The sequence below is a fragment of the Salvia hispanica genome, chromosome 2 (genome assembly GCF_029641045.1).
Source record: "Salvia hispanica isolate PSC_SH4W2 chromosome 2, Shi_PSC_v1, whole genome shotgun sequence".
Lineage (NCBI taxonomy): Eukaryota > Viridiplantae > Streptophyta > Magnoliopsida > Lamiales > Lamiaceae > Salvia > Salvia hispanica.
Window position 1 is genome coordinate 10,940,863 of NC_142693.1, and position 18,491 is coordinate 10,959,353.

The following is an 18,491-nucleotide window of genomic DNA, read 5'->3' on the forward strand; positions in this document are numbered from 1 at the left end:
TCGTTATAGACGACCACCATATTCCTACCGCTCTGTTCGCCCGCCAGTTCGATCAGGTACATCTTTCACTTCCTCAATTTGATAATAGACAAAGAAATGTTAATGTAAATCAAATTTTTCAAGAATTGAAAAATACATATTTGGGATCGCGACATTTAAATACTATAAATCATAAATTTGTGCGAAATCGCTATGAAAAGAAGAAATTAGATGTCTTTTGCAGAATGGTTGGAGCCATTTTAATCTTTGAGCCTTTTTCACGAAACTCAATTCTCCTGTGGAACATAGTCGAATCTAATTTCGTGTTTCATGTCGATAAATCATACTTGTGGCAAAATTTATATTAAGTAAATTGGTAGAAGTTTTTACCTTCTTAATGACTATCTGAATCCAATGTCATTTACTATAAAATTAAACTAAAAATAAATGAGTTTCAAATTATTGACATTTCAAATCATGATCATTAATACAAAATAATTTTTATTAATAGATTTTGTCTTGTAGTGCCTGTATGTGTGCAAATGCACCATAATGATAAAAATTTATTTTATAATTAAAATTCAATTATATATTCACAAACTGCCTGGATGAGTGTTTGCATAAAAATCATATGATTGAGACTTTTTAATTACTATAAACATTTCTAAACGGCTGATGACTATACGTGCATTTACTGCATTATACTGATGAAAATAATTTTTTTACCGTTGAATGTTCTACATGCATGATTGGGAAAATTAATACTTCTACATAATACTGAAATTTTTTTCTAAATGCGTGATTGGGATAATTAATTTTTCTACACTGTGGATTACATTTATACATATGAGACTGAAATCAAGATTTGTAACTACCATTAAAATTAAAAATGGTATTAATAATTCAAAATTATATTAAAAAATAATTATATTAGAGGCTCAAATTCGTATTTTATATAGTTATTATGGATTACTAAATATTTTGCATCCCCAAAAATTGACAACCATATTTGCGTCGCAAGCTCATAGGCCCAAGTGTGAAAATATGGTGACGTGGCGTAGAGGCCCAAAATCAGTGGAAAAGTCGTAGGCCCATTCGCTGATAAAATGAAAATTCTTTAAAATATTCGGAGCAATTATTCCCAATATTAAAAGCAAACTCATCATTTATGATAAGATTATCGCATGATTTATTCGACGCGGAATGAAAGTTGGTCGCCATTTTCTGCAAACTGGAAATCGATTTTTATTATATTTTTTATTTTTATTTTTTTAATTATTATTATTGTGATCGTTAATTCAGATTCTATTTATGCCAATTGCCAAATGTGTGATTCCGATTCACTCTCATTTTCTTTTCCTTTTCAATTCATTCGGTTGATCATTCATCAGAATTTGGCGTTTCTAGATTGTGATTCTGCACAATAATTTGATTATTTGCAGGTGCGATTTTGAGCTACGCATTATCACTTTCCACATTTGGAATAGCTGATCGCGATTTTTTTTTTTATAATTAGATTTATAACTTTTGGAATCTGGGTTTCTTTTTTTGTCAATTTTTTGTTTAATTTCGTTTTGCAGCTAGAATGGATGACGCGAGTAATTCAGCGGAGAAATTAGGGGCAAATGCAATGCAAGCTAATGTAATTCGGGATGGCGATGGATCGTCTAGGGTTATATTGTCGGAGCCCACCGGTTGTACGGCTGAGGTTTGTGTGCTTTTGATGCTTTGATGAAATTGTTGTATCGAATGTTATGGAGATTTTTTTATCTTTCTTTGATTTGTTTTTTCTCGGTTTGCATTTGAGGGATTTAGAAATGCAAGTTGTTAATTAGAATCTCTATGCGTGCATATGCTGTGTGATTTTTTTTCTTCATTTTTGTTTGTTGCTGTTCTTTGTATGCGTGTTTGTGGATAGATTAAGTTAAGTTTAGCTTACTTAGAGTAAAGAATTATTGTGTAGTGGAAGAAGTGTTAACGAATGATTGTCAAATTTTACTCGTTGCTGCACAGGTGCTTTTGCACGGTGGGCAGATCGTTTCATGGAAGAATGAAAGAAGAGAAGAGTTGCTATTTATGACCAATAAGGTAAAGTTTTCAGATTATTTATATATCTCATTTATCATAGATATGGTGGTTGGTATGAATTGTATAACCTCTTTGAATGGATGATAGTGTAGTGGACTATCATATTGTTTGTCAAAAAATGGGGGTCAGGAATTTTGATTATATACATGTTATTCTTGTGAAGTAGAATGGCTGTTGATGAGGTTTACTTTTTGACAGGCTCTTTGGAAGGCTAGTAAAGTCATCAGGGGTGGGATATCCATTTGCTTTCCACAGGTGACTCACTAACTTAGAACTAAGGTTCTCATGACATGATTCTGGTTGAATTCTTACCTGTTCCTTTTGCGTGCTAGTCTACCAATTTTGGGTCCCTGGAGCAAGCTGGAATTGGGAGGAATAGACTGTGGTCGGTAGATAGCTCTCCTTCGCCTTTGCCTCCTGCCAATAACCGCTCAACGGTGGATCTTCTGCTTAAATCCACAGATGAAGATCTGAAGACTTGGCCGCACAGGTTAGTAGTAATTCGAATGACCATCACCCCAATAAGGCAATAACTGTAGTAATTTGCTTAATTCTTATGTGATTTTGGTTCTGATGCTGCGTTTAGATTTGAGTTACGTCTACGGATCTCTGTGACTGCTGGCAAGCTCACCGTGATCCCGCGAGTGCGGAACGTTGATAGCAAGCCATTCTCCTTCACATTTGCTCTATGCAGTTACCTATCCCTCTCTGATATCAGGTTCTTAGCATCTTAGCATCACTTTCAGATATTCTTCACATTTGCATGGTTGAAATGTTTATTGGTCACATGCTTTAGTATTGTTTAATTCTATGTTCAACACATTTTACATAATAGTTTGATTTGCGTGGATGAGGAACTGTGCTATGTATCCTGACCAACTTAACTGTGCATTTTAGTCTTTACAAATAGATTGCTTGATGCTGTAACTGCTGTTCAATTTGCAGTGAAGTGCGTGTTGAGGGCTTGGAGACACTGGACTACTTTGATAACTTGTTACAAAGGGAAAGGTATACTGAGCAGGCTGATGCAATTACTTTTGAAGGTGAGGTAATGTTTTTCTTTCCATTAATTATGCTCTGAGATATTTCTACTACTGCCATTTACTAGTAAGCTGATAATCCATCAGTATCTGGATATATACTACTCTAGTTGGTTATGAAAATTGAAACTTTCACTGAACATTTTTAGCATCTCTTTTGTGGCTCGATAGGTTGAGCGGGTCTATTTAAGCACCCCACCAAAGATAGCAGTAATAGACCATGAGAAGAAGAGAACCTATGTACTTCGCAAAGACGGCATGCCTGATGCAGGTTCTTTCTTTTGTTGGTAATGTTCTTCATCTTTGCGTTCATTGTCTCTAATAGGAGTAACCACGGCGTGCAGTTTTATGGAATCCTTGGGACAAGAAAGCAAAGGCTATGCCAGATTTGGGCGACGAGGATTACAAGATAATGTTATGTATCGATTCTGCTTCTGTTGAAACCCCAATAGTCTTGAAACCCGGTGAAGAGTGGAAGGGCCGTCAAGAGCTGACAGCAGTCTCTTCAAGTTATTGCAGTGGACAGTTGGATCCTCGAAAAGTACTTCAGGGGTAGGGGTACAGCTATTGAATTTGGAGCACACATCGGGTTCTGGTATCACTTATCATTTACCAGTGTGTATATATGCTCTCTTCTCTCAATCTCTCTAATGTTCAAACAACCATCTTAGTGACATAAGCAAATATGTATGTTGGTACATGAGCTGCTTCATTTGTTTGTGGGAAGCATTAATCCAGCTGCATGTTGTTTGATGAGCTTAATCATCCACTTCTGTTATATGAGGTTCAACGTTTTACCTTGATTTAGAACAATGCCATTTGCTCATATCATATGTAAACTACCTTAGAAAGATGTATTTGATGCATTTACATAGATTAAAACATCACATTACTAATGCTTATATGAAAGCATCATGGATATTCATCAAGTTTGCTACGAGTTATAGAGTCGATTTTGATTGTTATTTGCTACGAGGGCTAGAATTCTATTTGAATTATTCGTGCAATTCTTATCTAACTATCTATCTTCCTAGAATGCATACGGAAACAAAGCAGGTATCGAATTAAACGAGTCATACCATGTTTGTGCAGTTTGAATTATTTATCTTGTTATGTTCAATCTTTGATCTAAATATTGTTGTAGATTGCACAATAACCCAATCGAAGAATCTTCTTAGCTTATTCTCTTCTATAGCTCGATTATTGAGTGGAAAATATGCTATGGGTCTAATATCTGAGTTTGGGAAAGTAAATAGGATTAGGACGTTGCTTCCAAATGAGCTTAATTCTATATTATGTTTGCATCACTCGTCTTGATCTGTACTACGAATATACCTTCTATGGTTGTCTGATTCTGACTAAGAGTTTGCCAAAGGGAAAGCATGAAACGTTTGTTAGTATTGTCCAATCCATCTATAAATACTTTAGGATTGGATGTCAAGAGCATATAACAAGAGTGAAGAGAGTATAATCCAAAGAGTGCAAACTTTGTTTAAGAGAGAATTGAGGATGAGAAGACGTAGCTTGAGTGAAAAATAAAATTTGTCACCAACGCTTTTTATTGTCTGTGATCAGGTCATGAACGCATGGTCAAATCTTTTCGGTCAGGCTAAAATTTTCAGAGAGTTTCCCGGCACATTTATCTGAGTTCCAGACAGTTGGATTAAGGATTGGACCGTCAAACTGTCACATATATACTTCAGAGTTCCAACCATTGTTTTGGTTGAGGTTTGTCCAATTCCTTTAGTTCTTCTGTATACCTAGAACTCTCATTCTTGATGTTTTGTTGATGATAGTTGCAGCTCCTAGTTTTGGCTGATAGTTAAGAAATAGTGTGCCATTATATTTGTTATAGTTAGAGTTTGTTTGGAGTTTGGTCTCGTAGTTTTTCCTCGCATTGAGATTTTCCAAATAAATTATGGTATTACTATTATTTTGTTGCATTATCTGGTATTCTTTACTTGTTTGGTCCGGGTTGATTGTATTAGGAGAGATTCCAAACATTTTTCTATTCCCTTTTATTAGAAAAAAGAAAAACAATATAGTGCATTCAATTTGGTCATTGAGGTGTCGGCGTGCATATGTTAATCAAATTTTAAATTCCAATTATCAAAATAGTCATGAGGTTTTTTACCCACGCTGATTAAAAACTTTTGGTATTCTTTTACACTTCATTCAAAATCAAAAATAGTCATAAGATACCCAACACCAAGTTAAGTTTTTTAGACCAATTCCGAGCAGAAAGTTCACATCATTGACAACTTATCATCTTCTTGTATTAATAATTATTATTTTATGTTTCGTGCGTGGCCAATTCGATATTAAATTAGTTGGAAATATTATTAGTTTATGTTTGTTGAAGGAATGCAATTAATGGTCAAACCTATATAATTCACCGACTGCACCTCACAAGATTCATCACATAAAAGTGAGTTCATTATATCGATTGAGATATGTCTTGTTCTTGCTTTTCATCAATTTGACCAGATAAATATAAATAAATGCAATAATTCAAAAAAAGAGGTCAGCCAAATCTACCACCGACGCATAAAAACTTTGTAGTTGCTTGTGCCTTTCCTTTTCATCTTAATAAAATTATTTGGTTGTTTGATCGAGTTAACAATTTGACTAAAGGTCCATTTTAGTTTTAAATATATTAAAATACGAATTTAGTAAAAAAACATAACTTTTTTGGAAAATAGATTCAACAAATGAAATCTTATCTATGTGGTCCTTTTTTACAGTTTCATCAAAAAATTAACGGTCATCCCATTGTGCAACTAACATTGACCGCTAATTTTTTTACGGAATCGTAAAAAAATGACTACTTCGTCGACATTTTCATTTATTATGTGCTTGTTTTTCACTTTATTTTCATTTATTATGTCCTTGTTTTTAAAAAAGTAAATGTTTTGACCAAATTCATATTTTGGTTATATGTTTAGGATCAAAAGTGACCTTTGCTCTAAATTTTACTATATTGTATACACGATTGCATAGTATAGTCGTGGGTAGTATTAATTTTATAGATAAAATAATATTAATACAAATGTAAAAATCTATGAAACTTTGCATAGTATAGTCGTGAGTAGTGGGGTATTAATTTTAAAGATAAAATAATAGTATTAATACAAAATTTAAAAATCTATGAAACTAAATGAAGGTTTGAGTTTCCCACTTTCAAGAAAGAAAATAGAAATTTGGGAACTTTATTCAACATAATGCAAAGAGCAAGAATATCATAATCAGACAAGAACCTAATTATATCCAATGATACATTAAAATATTAAATTATTGTATAGAAAACGTTTTGAAGGCACTATTCATGAGTATCCTTATTTTTAATCTACTTTTTTTTTTGTTTGATATATTTAAGTTAAAATAATATTTTAAAATTATTATGAAATATATGTCCTTAATTTTATAAACAATAGTATAAAATCAAAGCTCAAATAGTTCATTTTCTGTATAACTATAATAAATAAATAAAATTACAAACTAAGCTTTACTTTTGTGTTATTCGTAGAATGAATATTGGTAAAAATAAATTTTAAAATACTAGAATTTAATATAATGCATAAAATAAAAAATAATACTGACATGAACTCAGCAAAATAAAATCTGAGGTCCGTAAATGATAAGTCAATCTTCTTTATATTTATTTATTCGATTTTGCATTTCTTTATGTTTTTGTTTATACATTTACTTTTTATTTTGAAGAACGTATTAATGACTCTTTAAAGATGATGGATCAGTATAAAACTCTAAATCATAAGAAAAACTAATCAAAATACAACCGTTACCTCCAAAACAAATTTACAACAGCAGAAAAAGACAAATATTAAGCATTAAATGAAATAAAACTCTAGAAACTGAAATGGGTGGGATCATCATAACATGTTTTCTATCCACTTCATGAGCATTCATTTTCATGTGAAATAGGTGCAATGAATGTGTTTTGTGTATTTGAATTATGAATTTTATATTAAGTTTGTTTCTTTGTTGACACATAATTAAAATTTAGGCAAAACACATTCTTAGGTCCTTATACTTTAGTTAAAATGTTAATTAGGTCCTTGTACAATTTTTTCGTTTTAATAGGTCCCTATACTTTTCACAATATTTTTATCAGGTCCTCGTACGATTTTTCGTTTTAGTAGGTCCTCATACTTTTATCATAACTTTCATTAGGTCCTTGTACAATCTTTTATTTTAGAGACTTTTTACATTTATCTTGGATAATAATCTAAATTTTATTAAACTTAATGAACTTTTTAATATTCCATTATTTAACTTAGCATAGTCTATAAAGATAATATCATCTTGTTATCCAATAATCTCAATAAGTTGTAGACAATAATAAAAAGATTAACCGTGATGATTGAAGATTAAAATCAAAGATTTTTTTAGAATAACTATCCGAATTTTCAATTGATTATTTATATTTATATTGAAAGATACGTTTCCCTGAATATTTATAATCATAAGATAAGTTAAATAATAAAATTAAAAGGTTCATTAAATTCAATTAATTAAATATAAATTATTATCTAAAATAAAAGTAAAAAAATATCTTAAAATAAAATTTTTTATAAGGACCTAATAAAATTTATAATCAAAGTATAAGGACCTATTAAAACGAAAAAAATGTACGAGGATGTGATGAAATTTATGAGAAAGGTATAAGGACCTATTAAAACGAAAAAATTGTACGAGGACCTAATAAACATTTTGATTAAAGTATAAGGACCTAATAATGTGTTTTGCCTAAAATTTATGAGGTTTAACTATATGGATCTAAAGTGTAATCTTTTTACACCTTTATTTATATTTCCACCACAAATATTGTAATATCATCACTGAATTTGCGATCCTTTTTCCTCATATATAATTTCATCGTCGATCTTATTTAATCATGGGATCATTTGATATAACGACCAACAAATTCTATACTTTAAAGCTTTATTTCGGTTGATTTTAAGTAGAATATCACGCATAGAAACACATAAACCAGTACATCACACACTAATAACCTAAATTTATTCGTTTGGAAATTCACATTAATTAAAACACATACACACTTACGAATTTTATTTTTCAAATATCAACTATGAATCTATGAATATAAATATGTCACGCTTATGAATTTTATGTTTCGAATATATATCAACTATGAATCTATTCCATGGGAGGCTTTTTGAACGGGCCTTGTAGTATAAGATAGTAAAAAATTATTTTTAATTAGACTAATTTTACTTTTTTTGTTTCGTACTTTAAAATTAGACTAGTCTAAATAAAAACTTTTAAACAACTAAAACTAATATTAACGTGGAACCTCCTTCCACTACCGTTACTTCTAATACTTTTTCTTTTTCTTTTTCTTTTCCCCTCTTATATTACAAATTGCACATTAAAACTTGTGTTGTTTCAAGTGTTAATTTTATGGGACGGATGAAGTGTAAGTTTAAAAATTTATTTATTTATTAGAAATCTATTATTAAAGGTTATCTGTACTCTGTTCTGAGTATGTTGAGAAATCTATAAATATGTCTCTTTAGGCTTGTAGCAATGTTGAATCTTGAGTTTAATTTAAAGACCTTAATTTACCACATAGCCTTATTAGGTGATGTGTCTCCATACAACCACAAACTGTTTCCACTCCTCTAGCAATTGTAATTCTATCCAGCCAATCATCCCTACCACCGCCCCTGATTGCGATTACCATAATGTTTCGTTGTATTCTAAATTCCTAATTTTCTCAATTTATGAGTAGAAATATTTATCACATAGTTTGTCATTTATCATTATTTTTATGATTAAATTCATGAAAATAACATATAATGGAACAAATAGTATTTCTTTTATATTGTACACAGGTGATAGACTCATGATTACATAAGATATCTAGTCGGTAGCTTGTAGAAGTAAGTAATTAATATACTCCTAGATAGATATGGACAATTTATCGTGAATGGTAATTTGTGTTGATCCTAAGTCACTTCTTCTTTTGGATCACTAATGATATTCGAGAGTGGTATAACATTGAATGCATCACAATGAGATAAATACATTTTGCTTTATTAAACCATGTACGATACCTCAATGACTTCTATTTCTTAATCTATACAAGTAACATTTAGTCTACAGAGTTGGTCATACAATACTTTTACTTGTCAATATGTGTAGTTTTTTGCAACTCAATACTACGTCATCTTGGATAGTTGTGATCAATACGAGGATAACTGGTATTGTTACTTTATAGACGCATGTATCAGCTTTACCAGAGTTAATGTTGTCCCCTATAAATGTTTTGGTCAAGTTTACATTGTACAAAAATAGCCGGTTGAAATTTATTACAATACAATATATAAGGACTCTTGGCACATTTTGCAAAAATGAAATTAATAGAATTGAACTAGCAACACATCCAATTAATTAATAATCATAGAATATCTTAAACATGGGAAATGAGTAAAATTATGAGCACTCCTTGTAGCTCTCTGAATTTCCCAGGCTGTGATATGTTTTCTCTCCTAGTTTTAGGGTGTTATAATTTATTGTCAACTCAATATTTGAACTCAATGAGTGAGTGTAATTGACTAAAAGATTTAAGGTTAAATCCAATTAAGTAGAGTGACAGGAATAGCAAGGCATCATCTAAATTAAATATCAATTGTAAAAGGTATTATGTCATCTGTAGGAACATGCTATGATCATCTTACTTATCAATTCTTCGTCAATTTAAATCCTAGTTCCAAATTTATATCGTGGAACTAAGTCAAGTATTTTCGGATATCAACCTTTGAGATTTACAGGAAGGGGATATTCGATACTCCCTCCGCTTCATAGAAATGAAATATTTGTTTTTTGGCACGAGATTTTATGCAGTGTTGTTTTATGAGTTAATGAAGAGAGAGCAAAGTAAGATTAAGAAAAAAGTAGCGATAATGTTATTTCCATTTTAGAAAATGTTTCATTCATAGTGAGAGCGAATGGAGTATTCAACACACACCATGATTATGCTCAAAGGAGAACTATTGAGGCTCTAGCGCGTTAACCCAGAGTTGGTTGGCCTATCATGGAAGATTTCGCGACCCAGCACTGAGGACATGCCTGTTTTGGCAGCAATGCAATTGAGACGCATCAAGAGCTAGAAAGCTAGAAGTCAATATTTATAAGTCTAAATGTAAATATTAGAAGTATAGATTTCAATTTTCTTAATGTAATCTTTAAGAGTGATATCGAACGTTGTCTTTAGTTTATGGACGTTAATTTATCATAGGACCTCGTACAAAATTACTCGTTTGAATATTGTTTTCCAATATTTAGTATATATAGGAGTATTTTAATTTCATTTGAGCCTCGTCAATGAAAAAAATTATTCCTTGGAGAATCCACAACGGCTGACTTGTCCAGCTGAGAGGGGACAGTGACGGGTCCCCATTATGGGTGACTTGTCCCACTGCCCGCCTGATCTAAGGGGCTGAGCCCGCTGATGCGTTGGGCTACGCGGCCCCAATTAAAAATATAATGTATATAAATAATTCTAATTATAAAAAATTAATTTTTATTTAGAAAATATATTTTGAAAATAAAATATTGTTATAAAATAATAATTTTACAATAATCCATACTCAAAGTTGGATCCGTTAATTAGTGAAGGATTATATTTTGTTGTATATAATCGTTCACATTCCAGGAGTAAATTTTGTATTGCTTGAATGAACATTTATATATAGGTTTTCAACTCCAACCTTCTTTGTGATTTCGATGTGAGACAATTGATTTTACACTTAAAGGGAATTTGCATTAATTTATATATAGTATAATTAATTTGATTCCAATATAAAATCAATGTTTAGTTTAGTGTTAAATATGCTTTGATGAATCCTAGAAGTTGTGGATTCAAACCCCAAATCCAACAATTTTGTTTGAATTTCAAGTTTTATTGTATTTTCCTCATATCATTGCATTCTTTTATCTCTTATGTATTTCTTTTCATATAGCATGTTTATATTCTTTTTTCTTTTTTATATTTTCTTTTTATTAGCATGTTTGTATATTTTTTATATTTTTCTTTTTCAATACACTGTTTATTTTTTTCTTTTATATTTTTCTGTTCTAATAATATGTTTATATTATTTTTTTTCTTTTCTAACAACATGTTTATATTTATGACTTAGTTAAAATTAATTTGCATGTAAATATTTTATTTTCAATGAATCTTATAAATTAATTTTTAGGAATTTGTAATACAATAATTTTGGGGTTTTAATGAAATTTTATTACTGAAATATTTATGATTAATTGTAGAAATGAGTAGGACCCATGAACAGTGAAGGGAATAGATAGTTAAAGAATAAATGGTTGCATATATTATCTCGTAAATAAGGGTAATCCACAACCTCAGGCCACAAGTCCACTTCACGTCATTTTTCCCCTCATTTTCTGCGCCAGACCATAACTCCCACAACCTTGTAGGTCCCATCCAGGCCCCATTCAAGCCACAAATGAAAATGTTGAACAATTATAGCACAGAAAATTCATTGTTCATTTGGAAATTGAAAATTACATACTTAGAAATTGAAAATTAAAAGTACTAAAAATTTAAATATTACAATCCTTAAAAAAATATTTTAAAAACATAACACCAATGCTGGAAAACGTTGGTGCATGTCCAAATTTCTTCAATTAGGTGATTTGGTTTGAGAGGGATATGAATGAAATGCAATAGAAATGATAATATCGTGGAATGGTATAAGTAGTATTTATAGGTTTTGAAACAAAATTGAGTTGGGGTCAGGCTGAGCGTACGCAACGCTGGGACAGGCTGCAACTGGGCACACCCCAAGCATCTCCGGCATCCCTAGTCGCGGCCCAGACCTCTCCACTGCCACCTCCAACGCTACCAGGCCAAGGCCGAACCCCAGGTATGGTCCAACCCCATTTTTTTCCCCGTGATGTGGGTGCTATAAGGAATGAGGTGAAAAAAATGGTGTAAGGGACATGAATAATTGAAGAATGAGATAGATAAAGGATGACTGTCGTGGATGCTTTTAGACTAGACCTACCAAGTTAGTAATATAGATTGGTGTGTCTTACTATTACTATTTTTTTTTGACAAGTGTAATTATATACTCCCACCGTCCCAAGGTCGTTTAATTTTTGCATTCGTTTTACAGAAATGATGATAAATAGTTAAAGTGAAGAGAATGCAATGTAAAAAATAGAATATTGTAGAGAAAAGTCTGCTCTATATTATTCTCTCTTACTTTACTCTCTCACTAGTTTAACTATTTATTAGTATCATATTTACAAAACGAGGGCAGAAAATCAACAATCCAACTATCTTGGGATGGGGGAGTATAATATAAAAACTAAATGCATCAAAATTCTGGAAACTTTCCCCAATTGTTTATTAAAATTTTTTATACATAAAAAAATTTATTTATAATTCATATAAAATCAAAGTTTTGTTGCATTTCATATTTTATTTTCTTATTTTTCTTTATTTTTTTATATGCTATCAATATTATTAAAAATTGAAACTATTTATTTATTATGCTAACAAAAGTTTAATTATGATCATTGTTTTGTATAGATTTTTTGGAAAATCAAAGTAAACACTCCTTTAATATTATACTCCATCCGTCCGACAATATTTCTTTTTAGTCCGTTCTACAAGAATATGCACTTTCTAGTTTTGGAAACTCTTTTCTTTCTAATGAGGTGGCACCATTTCTCCACTAACAATATCTTATTTACTTTTTCTCTCTACTTTTCTCTTACTTTACCAATTTTGCATTAAAACTCGTACCGAACCCAAAATGCATATTTTTTGGGACGGAGGGAGTTTAAGTTATTGAAATTTTTGAACCGCATAAAATATTATTCTCTCTGTCCCATTACCGTCCCACTATAATTGGGGCATTCCTTTTATGGCAAAAAACAACATTCTATATTTCTCTTACTTTATTCTTCTATTTTGTTTTTTCACTCCTAAAAACACGTGCCTAAAAAAATGTCTCACATATAATGGGATGGAGTGAGTAGCATATAAAATGGAAGTATTCCTCCATCTCAAATATTTTATTTTATTGCTTCAAAATTTTCTTTAATTTATTTTTAAAAATGTTAAAAAATATAATTAATATGCTAATACAATTTAAATTATTGCCAAGTAAAATGAAAGAAAGTTTTCCTATTTTAGGTATATTTAATTTCTATATTATAAACTCTCTCCGTCCCAAAAGAATATAGACTTTGTACTCGGCACGAGTTTTAATAAAAAATTGGTAAAGTAAGAGAGAGGTAGAGAAAAAAATAATTAATGTATTGTTAGTAGAAAATGAGTGGTACATCATTAGAGAAAAAAAAATTCTAAAATTAAAAACTATATATTTTTATGAGACGGACTAAACTAAATAGTGCATATTCTGATAGGACAAAAAGAATATAACTAATTACATTTGTGAAATCATAATTAGTTAAACACACCAACACACCAACTCATTGTCAACTTTCACTTTAAAAATATCATTCGTCTCTAACTCTCTATTCACTTTATATATTCTCTAAATATATAAGACTTATATAATCTTATATATTTAAATCCATTAGTTTACATAAGAGTACTTGAGGACCTTAATAATAATCGTATAATGTTCATAATATCTTTTTATATCTAAATGAAAGATATCCCATATACATTTTGACATTCCTCCACTTTCACCAGGGTAGATCTCCTATCACATCTCATGCTATAAACATATATGAGTGATGGTACTATTGATACAATGCAAAATATAATCCTCCATCTTTTTCACAAAAAAGTGATTAATTTTCATTTTTAATTAAAAATAAAATATTTAATCTCATTTATTTTGCTCTCTTGTTATCTTACTTATTCTGGTTATCTTACTTATTTTTATCTTTTTTTCCTATTTTATTCTCGTTACTTAATTCAATAAATATTATTTTCTTAAATTCATTACTGAAATAAATCATTCACAATATAGTGGAACACAGGGAGCAGTAGACATTACAAAATAAATAAAAAATATTAGAAGAATAAAAATCAATTAATGGAGCCGCGAATAATTTGTTGAATATATTCAAGTTAAATAAAAAGGATGAATATATATAAACGTATAAAAGACAAGATAAAATGACCCCACTGATTTCTGACACGCACAGAATTCCTCTTTCTCTCTCTCTCTCTCCCTCTCTCAGCAGATCAAATAGTGCCCAAACGCCTAAACCTCAGCAGGAAAATACTACGCGGTGAGAAAATATCTGCAACGCTTATTCCTAAAATTTTGTTCACTTTTCTTATTCAAATAGGAAAAACGGCAGTTTCAAGATTAAAGAAGCATCCACTCATCTGAGTGCATGTGTATTGTTTGGAGATGGGTCTGTGAGAAACGAAGTTGGGCAATCAAAATTCATTTTCGACACTTGTTTTGCTTGAAATGTGTGGCAAAAGGACAAAAAATTGATCTTGGAGGTGTTTAGCAAGTGGTGAAGCCTTGAAATTGGTGATAGTTTAGAGAGAGAAATGGGATCTGGAAACGGGTTTTACTCGGTAGCAGAGTTTGATTTGGACCCGAAATGGTTGGTGGATCCGAAGCTCCTCTTTGTAGGGCCTAAGATTGGAGAAGGAGCTCATGCCAAAGTCTATGAGGGAAAGTAAGTTGACCTTCTCAATCTTCATTTCCTAACTTCAATCATCATCACTTTTGTCAAAGTTTTGATTTTTTTCATGTTGTAGAAACTAGTTTGTGATTGTCTTCTTAATTTGATTTTTGTTGGGTTTTTTTTTTCTTGTTAAGATACAAGAACCAGAATGTTGCTATCAAAATTGTTGAGAGAGGGGATACAGCTGAAGAGATTGCAAAGAAGGAGTCAAGATTTGCAAGAGAAGTTGCAATGCTTTCCAGAGTCCAACATAAGAATTTAGTTAAGGTTGTATACTCATTAATTACATACAAATATGAGTGATGTGTTTGAGTGTGTGTGTGTGTGATATTTGTTATGAGATTGATGGATGGAGGTGGATGTTTAGGAAATAAGTTGTGAGTATTGTCTTAGTGGCTCTTCCTTCCCTTGTTACAGTTTATTGGAGCTTGCAAGGAACCTGTGATGGTTATAGTGACTGAGCTTTTGCTTGGTGGGACGTTGCGAAAGCACTTGATCAACCTGCGCCCTAGATGCCTTGATATACGGGTAGCTATTGGATTTGCACTTGATATAGCTCGTGCAATGGAGTGTTTGCACTCCCATGGTATCATCCACCGTGACCTTAAACCTGGTACGGATGTTTAGCCTTATTGTTTACATACGAAAAATCACCTTATAATGCTGCTGAAACTCATTTGCTCCCGTTGAACTTTGTATGACTCTTGCTATGGAAATAGCTGTCTAACCAAGGTTAAGAATTTGTTTAACTTGTTAGGAGCAGTTTATAATGCTGCTGAAACTTGTTTGCTCCCATTCAAATTCGCACGAATCTTGCTATTGGACTAGGAAATACTCCCTCGATCAATATGTGGCCTGCATTTTTTGGGCTGTCCTATTAGTGGTTCATTCCAAATAAGAACCTTTTTAAGCTCAAAGTGGCTCAAAGCTAGTGGGGCAATGCTACTTTAAATACAAAACACAACTTTCTGAGTTTACGTGCCCAAAGTAACGAGCACTTATAATGGGATGGAGGAATTAGTTGGTTGACCAATGTTAACAATTTGATGAATTGTTAGGAGCAGTTCATAACGCTGCTGAAATTGTTACAACTCTTGATATTAGACTGTACTACAGTAGTAAGTAGTTACCAACCGATATCGATAATTGGTACAGCTCTTATACTATCGGACCAAGAAACCATTCTCTTTGCAAAACCAATATCAAGAATTTGTGATAACACGTTTCCTCTGTCAAACTCGTATAACTCGTGCTACTAGTCTAGGAAATAGTCAGTTGCCCAACAATCATTGTCTGATTAAATATTTGATAACATGGAGAGCTGACACAGCTTCCGTTTCTGTCATCAAATCTGGCACCAAGACTGACAAGCACATGACTTTCTGTCTTGCAGAAAATTTGCTCTTGACAGAAGATCGGAGAACAGTCAAACTTGCCGATTTTGGTCTCGCCAGAGAAGAGTCATTGACTGAAATGATGACCGCTGAGACGGGAACCTATCGCTGGATGGCCCCGGAGGTAGTTTCCGCAAAATCTTTCTCTCTCCTTGTCTAATCTGTTTGATATATATATATACAAAGTAGTGTTATAGAGTCACTACCTCTTTAGTGATAACTAGAGACTTGAATCTCAACCACAATATCAAAAAATGGAAGTTTGAGATTGAGTTTTAAAATTTTCAGATTTGATAACACGGAGTTCTATAAGGGCGTTTTAGTTCATAACACGTACGATTTATTTAAAATGAACTAAAACACACTTGGAGTGAACCAAAACGCCCTTAAAATGACCTCAGTGTTTTCTAAATCCAACCAAACTCATCCTTCATTTTTTATCTAATGGTTGAGATTTGGTCTCTCTAGTTATGCATTAAGATGTGGTTTGCATTGATCACTACCCGTACATATCTATATCTCTAATTATACTCTGACAAAAATGAATGGAGAAAAAATATATGTTGCACTTGCAGCTGTATAGTACCGTCACACTAAGGCATGGAGAGAAAAAGCATTATAACCACAAAGTTGATGCTTATAGTTTCGCTATCGTGCTATGGGAGCTCATACACAACAAGTTGCCCTTTGAAGGCATGTCGAATCTGCAGGCAGCCTATGCCGCAGCTTTTAAAGTAAGTTCCCTCGACTCTTCTTTTGGGTGTTTCATGTAATCTATCACTCAGAGTAGACGCACCCTCTCAGTACTCGTTAGATGTGTAGTTAGTTAGCAAGAAAATTATTGATGGGGGGCTCGATTTTATAGATTCTGAGCTTAATACTTCAATTAGCTAGTTTCCCTGTGATTCAGTTTGAATGATGGATTTCATAAATTTCTAAGTTTGAGATTTTGGTAAGCTAGTTTTCCTATTGATGATGGGGGCTTTGCACACCGATTCTCACAAAATACTATTCCCTCCGTCCCACTTTAGTAGTCCCGGTTTTCCATTTTAGTTCGTCTCACATTAGAGGTCCTAGTTAGAAACTTCCAAACATGGTAATAGGCCTCACATTCCTCTAACTTCATTCCGCTCACATTTTATTATAAAACTATATAACCATGTTGCACTGTCTTTTTTCACCTCACCAATTTTTCTTTAAATTTTTAAAAACCGTGTGCACAAGTCAACTATGACTGCTAAAGTGGGACGGAAGGAGTAGAAAATTTGACGATTTTATAAGTAAAAAAAATCGAATTTTGGGGGGTTTAAGCCCCCCTCAACCCTCGCTAGCCTCTAATTCTATATCTGGACGACCGTCGTCTCAACTCAGTCATTCCCTCTTTTGTAGAATGTACGACCAAGTGCGGACGAGCTTCCGGAGGAATTGGCTAGAATAGTGACCTTATGTTGGAAGGAAGACGCCAACGCTCGCCCGAATTTCACTCAGATAATACAGATGCTTTTGCAATATCTCACCGCCATCTCTCCACCCGAGCCGGCCATACCGCACCACGTCTTCAGAAGCACTTCAGCAACAAATGCGGTCTTCCCGCCAGAGTCCCCTGGGACGAGCTCGTTGATGGCGAAGAGGGGTGATGTGGCTGGCACGCCGACGACAGCGATGGAAGACGAGCCAAGAGGACTTTTCTCCTGCTGTAGATAGTGGCATCGATTTCCGAGCTCTAGCTGCGTCTGCATATTCGATTTGAGAGGTTGTAGATTATGGAGATTTAGGGGTTGTAGTGAAATTGTGCAGTCCATCCAAATGGTCTTTGCATTGATTTGCAGTTTAGATCATACTTACTATATTAGGTATGCTACAATTCTTAACAATGCAGCTCTAAAATATACATAAATTGTTGAGTTGATATATTAAAATGTTGAGCAGATAAGAATACTAGCAATTTCTAGTTCAAAATACTGTTTCTGATTGCGATGAATGAGCATTAATTATTATTAAAATTTTAATAATAATTTGTATTTTCTAATTCCTTTTATTAGTGATTTTTTTTTTGTTATTTGGTCATTCTTGATTTTGTGCTTTTTATTTATTTATATTCTATTCATTTTAATTTCGTAATAAATGAAAAAAGGGTTTTAATATTGTAATAATGAAAGAACTGGTCTAGAAGTGAAAAAGTTTTTTAAATATAAATTGAATTCTCGTTTAAAATATCTATTAACGTATGTTGTTAAGCATATATCGGATTTGATGTTACACTGACACATAATTAGTACTTGAGTCGCCATAT

General features: G+C 32.2%; 2 protein-coding genes across 3 annotated transcripts; both read left to right on the top strand.

The window, feature by feature from the left end:
• The first annotated feature begins 1,150 nt into the window (after window positions 1-1,150).
• LOC125186702 (putative glucose-6-phosphate 1-epimerase) lies at window positions 1,151-5,040 on the top strand. 2 transcript variants are annotated; one of them, XR_016135918.1, is made up of 9 exons: window positions 1,151-1,421; window positions 1,560-1,687; window positions 1,993-2,067; window positions 2,266-2,322; window positions 2,400-2,557; window positions 2,654-2,785; window positions 3,013-3,110; window positions 3,279-3,378; window positions 3,452-3,489. XR_016135918.1 is itself a non-coding variant. In XM_089066012.1 (9 exons), exons 2-9 carry the CDS (start codon window positions 1,565-1,567, stop codon window positions 3,661-3,663), a joined length of 960 nt encoding a protein of 319 aa, XP_088922138.1. In that variant the 5' UTR covers window positions 1,151-1,421; window positions 1,560-1,564; the 3' UTR covers window positions 3,664-5,040. The 2 variants fall into 2 exon arrangements, 1 of the variants encoding a protein (XP_088922138.1); XM_089066012.1 differs by having other exon boundaries at window positions 3,013-3,115; window positions 3,452-5,040.
• A 9,267-nt stretch (window positions 5,041-14,307) lies between these two features.
• Window positions 14,308-18,179, top strand: LOC125201817 (serine/threonine-protein kinase STY13-like). Its single transcript, XM_048100074.2, has 6 exons — window positions 14,308-14,795; window positions 14,939-15,071; window positions 15,222-15,417; window positions 16,198-16,322; window positions 16,774-16,932; window positions 17,588-18,179. Exons 1-6 carry the CDS (start codon window positions 14,665-14,667, stop codon window positions 17,900-17,902), a joined length of 1,059 nt encoding a protein of 352 aa, XP_047956031.1. The 5' UTR covers window positions 14,308-14,664; the 3' UTR covers window positions 17,903-18,179.
• Window positions 18,180-18,491: the final 312 nt, after the last annotated feature.

Bases quoted from the DNA above. Each gene is read 5' to 3' on its own strand.
- LOC125186702 (XM_089066012.1), top strand. From the start codon at position 1,565: ATGGATGACGCGAGTAATTCAGCGGAGAAATTAGGGGCAAATGCAATG. The intron at 3,116-3,278 runs GTAATGTTTTTC...GTGGCTCGATAG, and splicing joins CAATTACTTTTGAAGGTGAG to GTTGAGCGGGTCTATTTAAG. The intron at 3,379-3,451 runs GTTCTTTCTTTT...CACGGCGTGCAG, and splicing joins AGACGGCATGCCTGATGCAG to TTTTATGGAATCCTTGGGAC.
- LOC125201817 (XM_048100074.2), top strand. From the start codon at position 14,665: ATGGGATCTGGAAACGGGTTTTACTCGGTAGCAGAGTTTGATTTGGAC. The intron at 16,323-16,773 runs GTAGTTTCCGCA...TTGCACTTGCAG, and splicing joins ATCGCTGGATGGCCCCGGAG to CTGTATAGTACCGTCACACT. The intron at 16,933-17,587 runs GTAAGTTCCCTC...CCTCTTTTGTAG, and splicing joins CCTATGCCGCAGCTTTTAAA to AATGTACGACCAAGTGCGGA.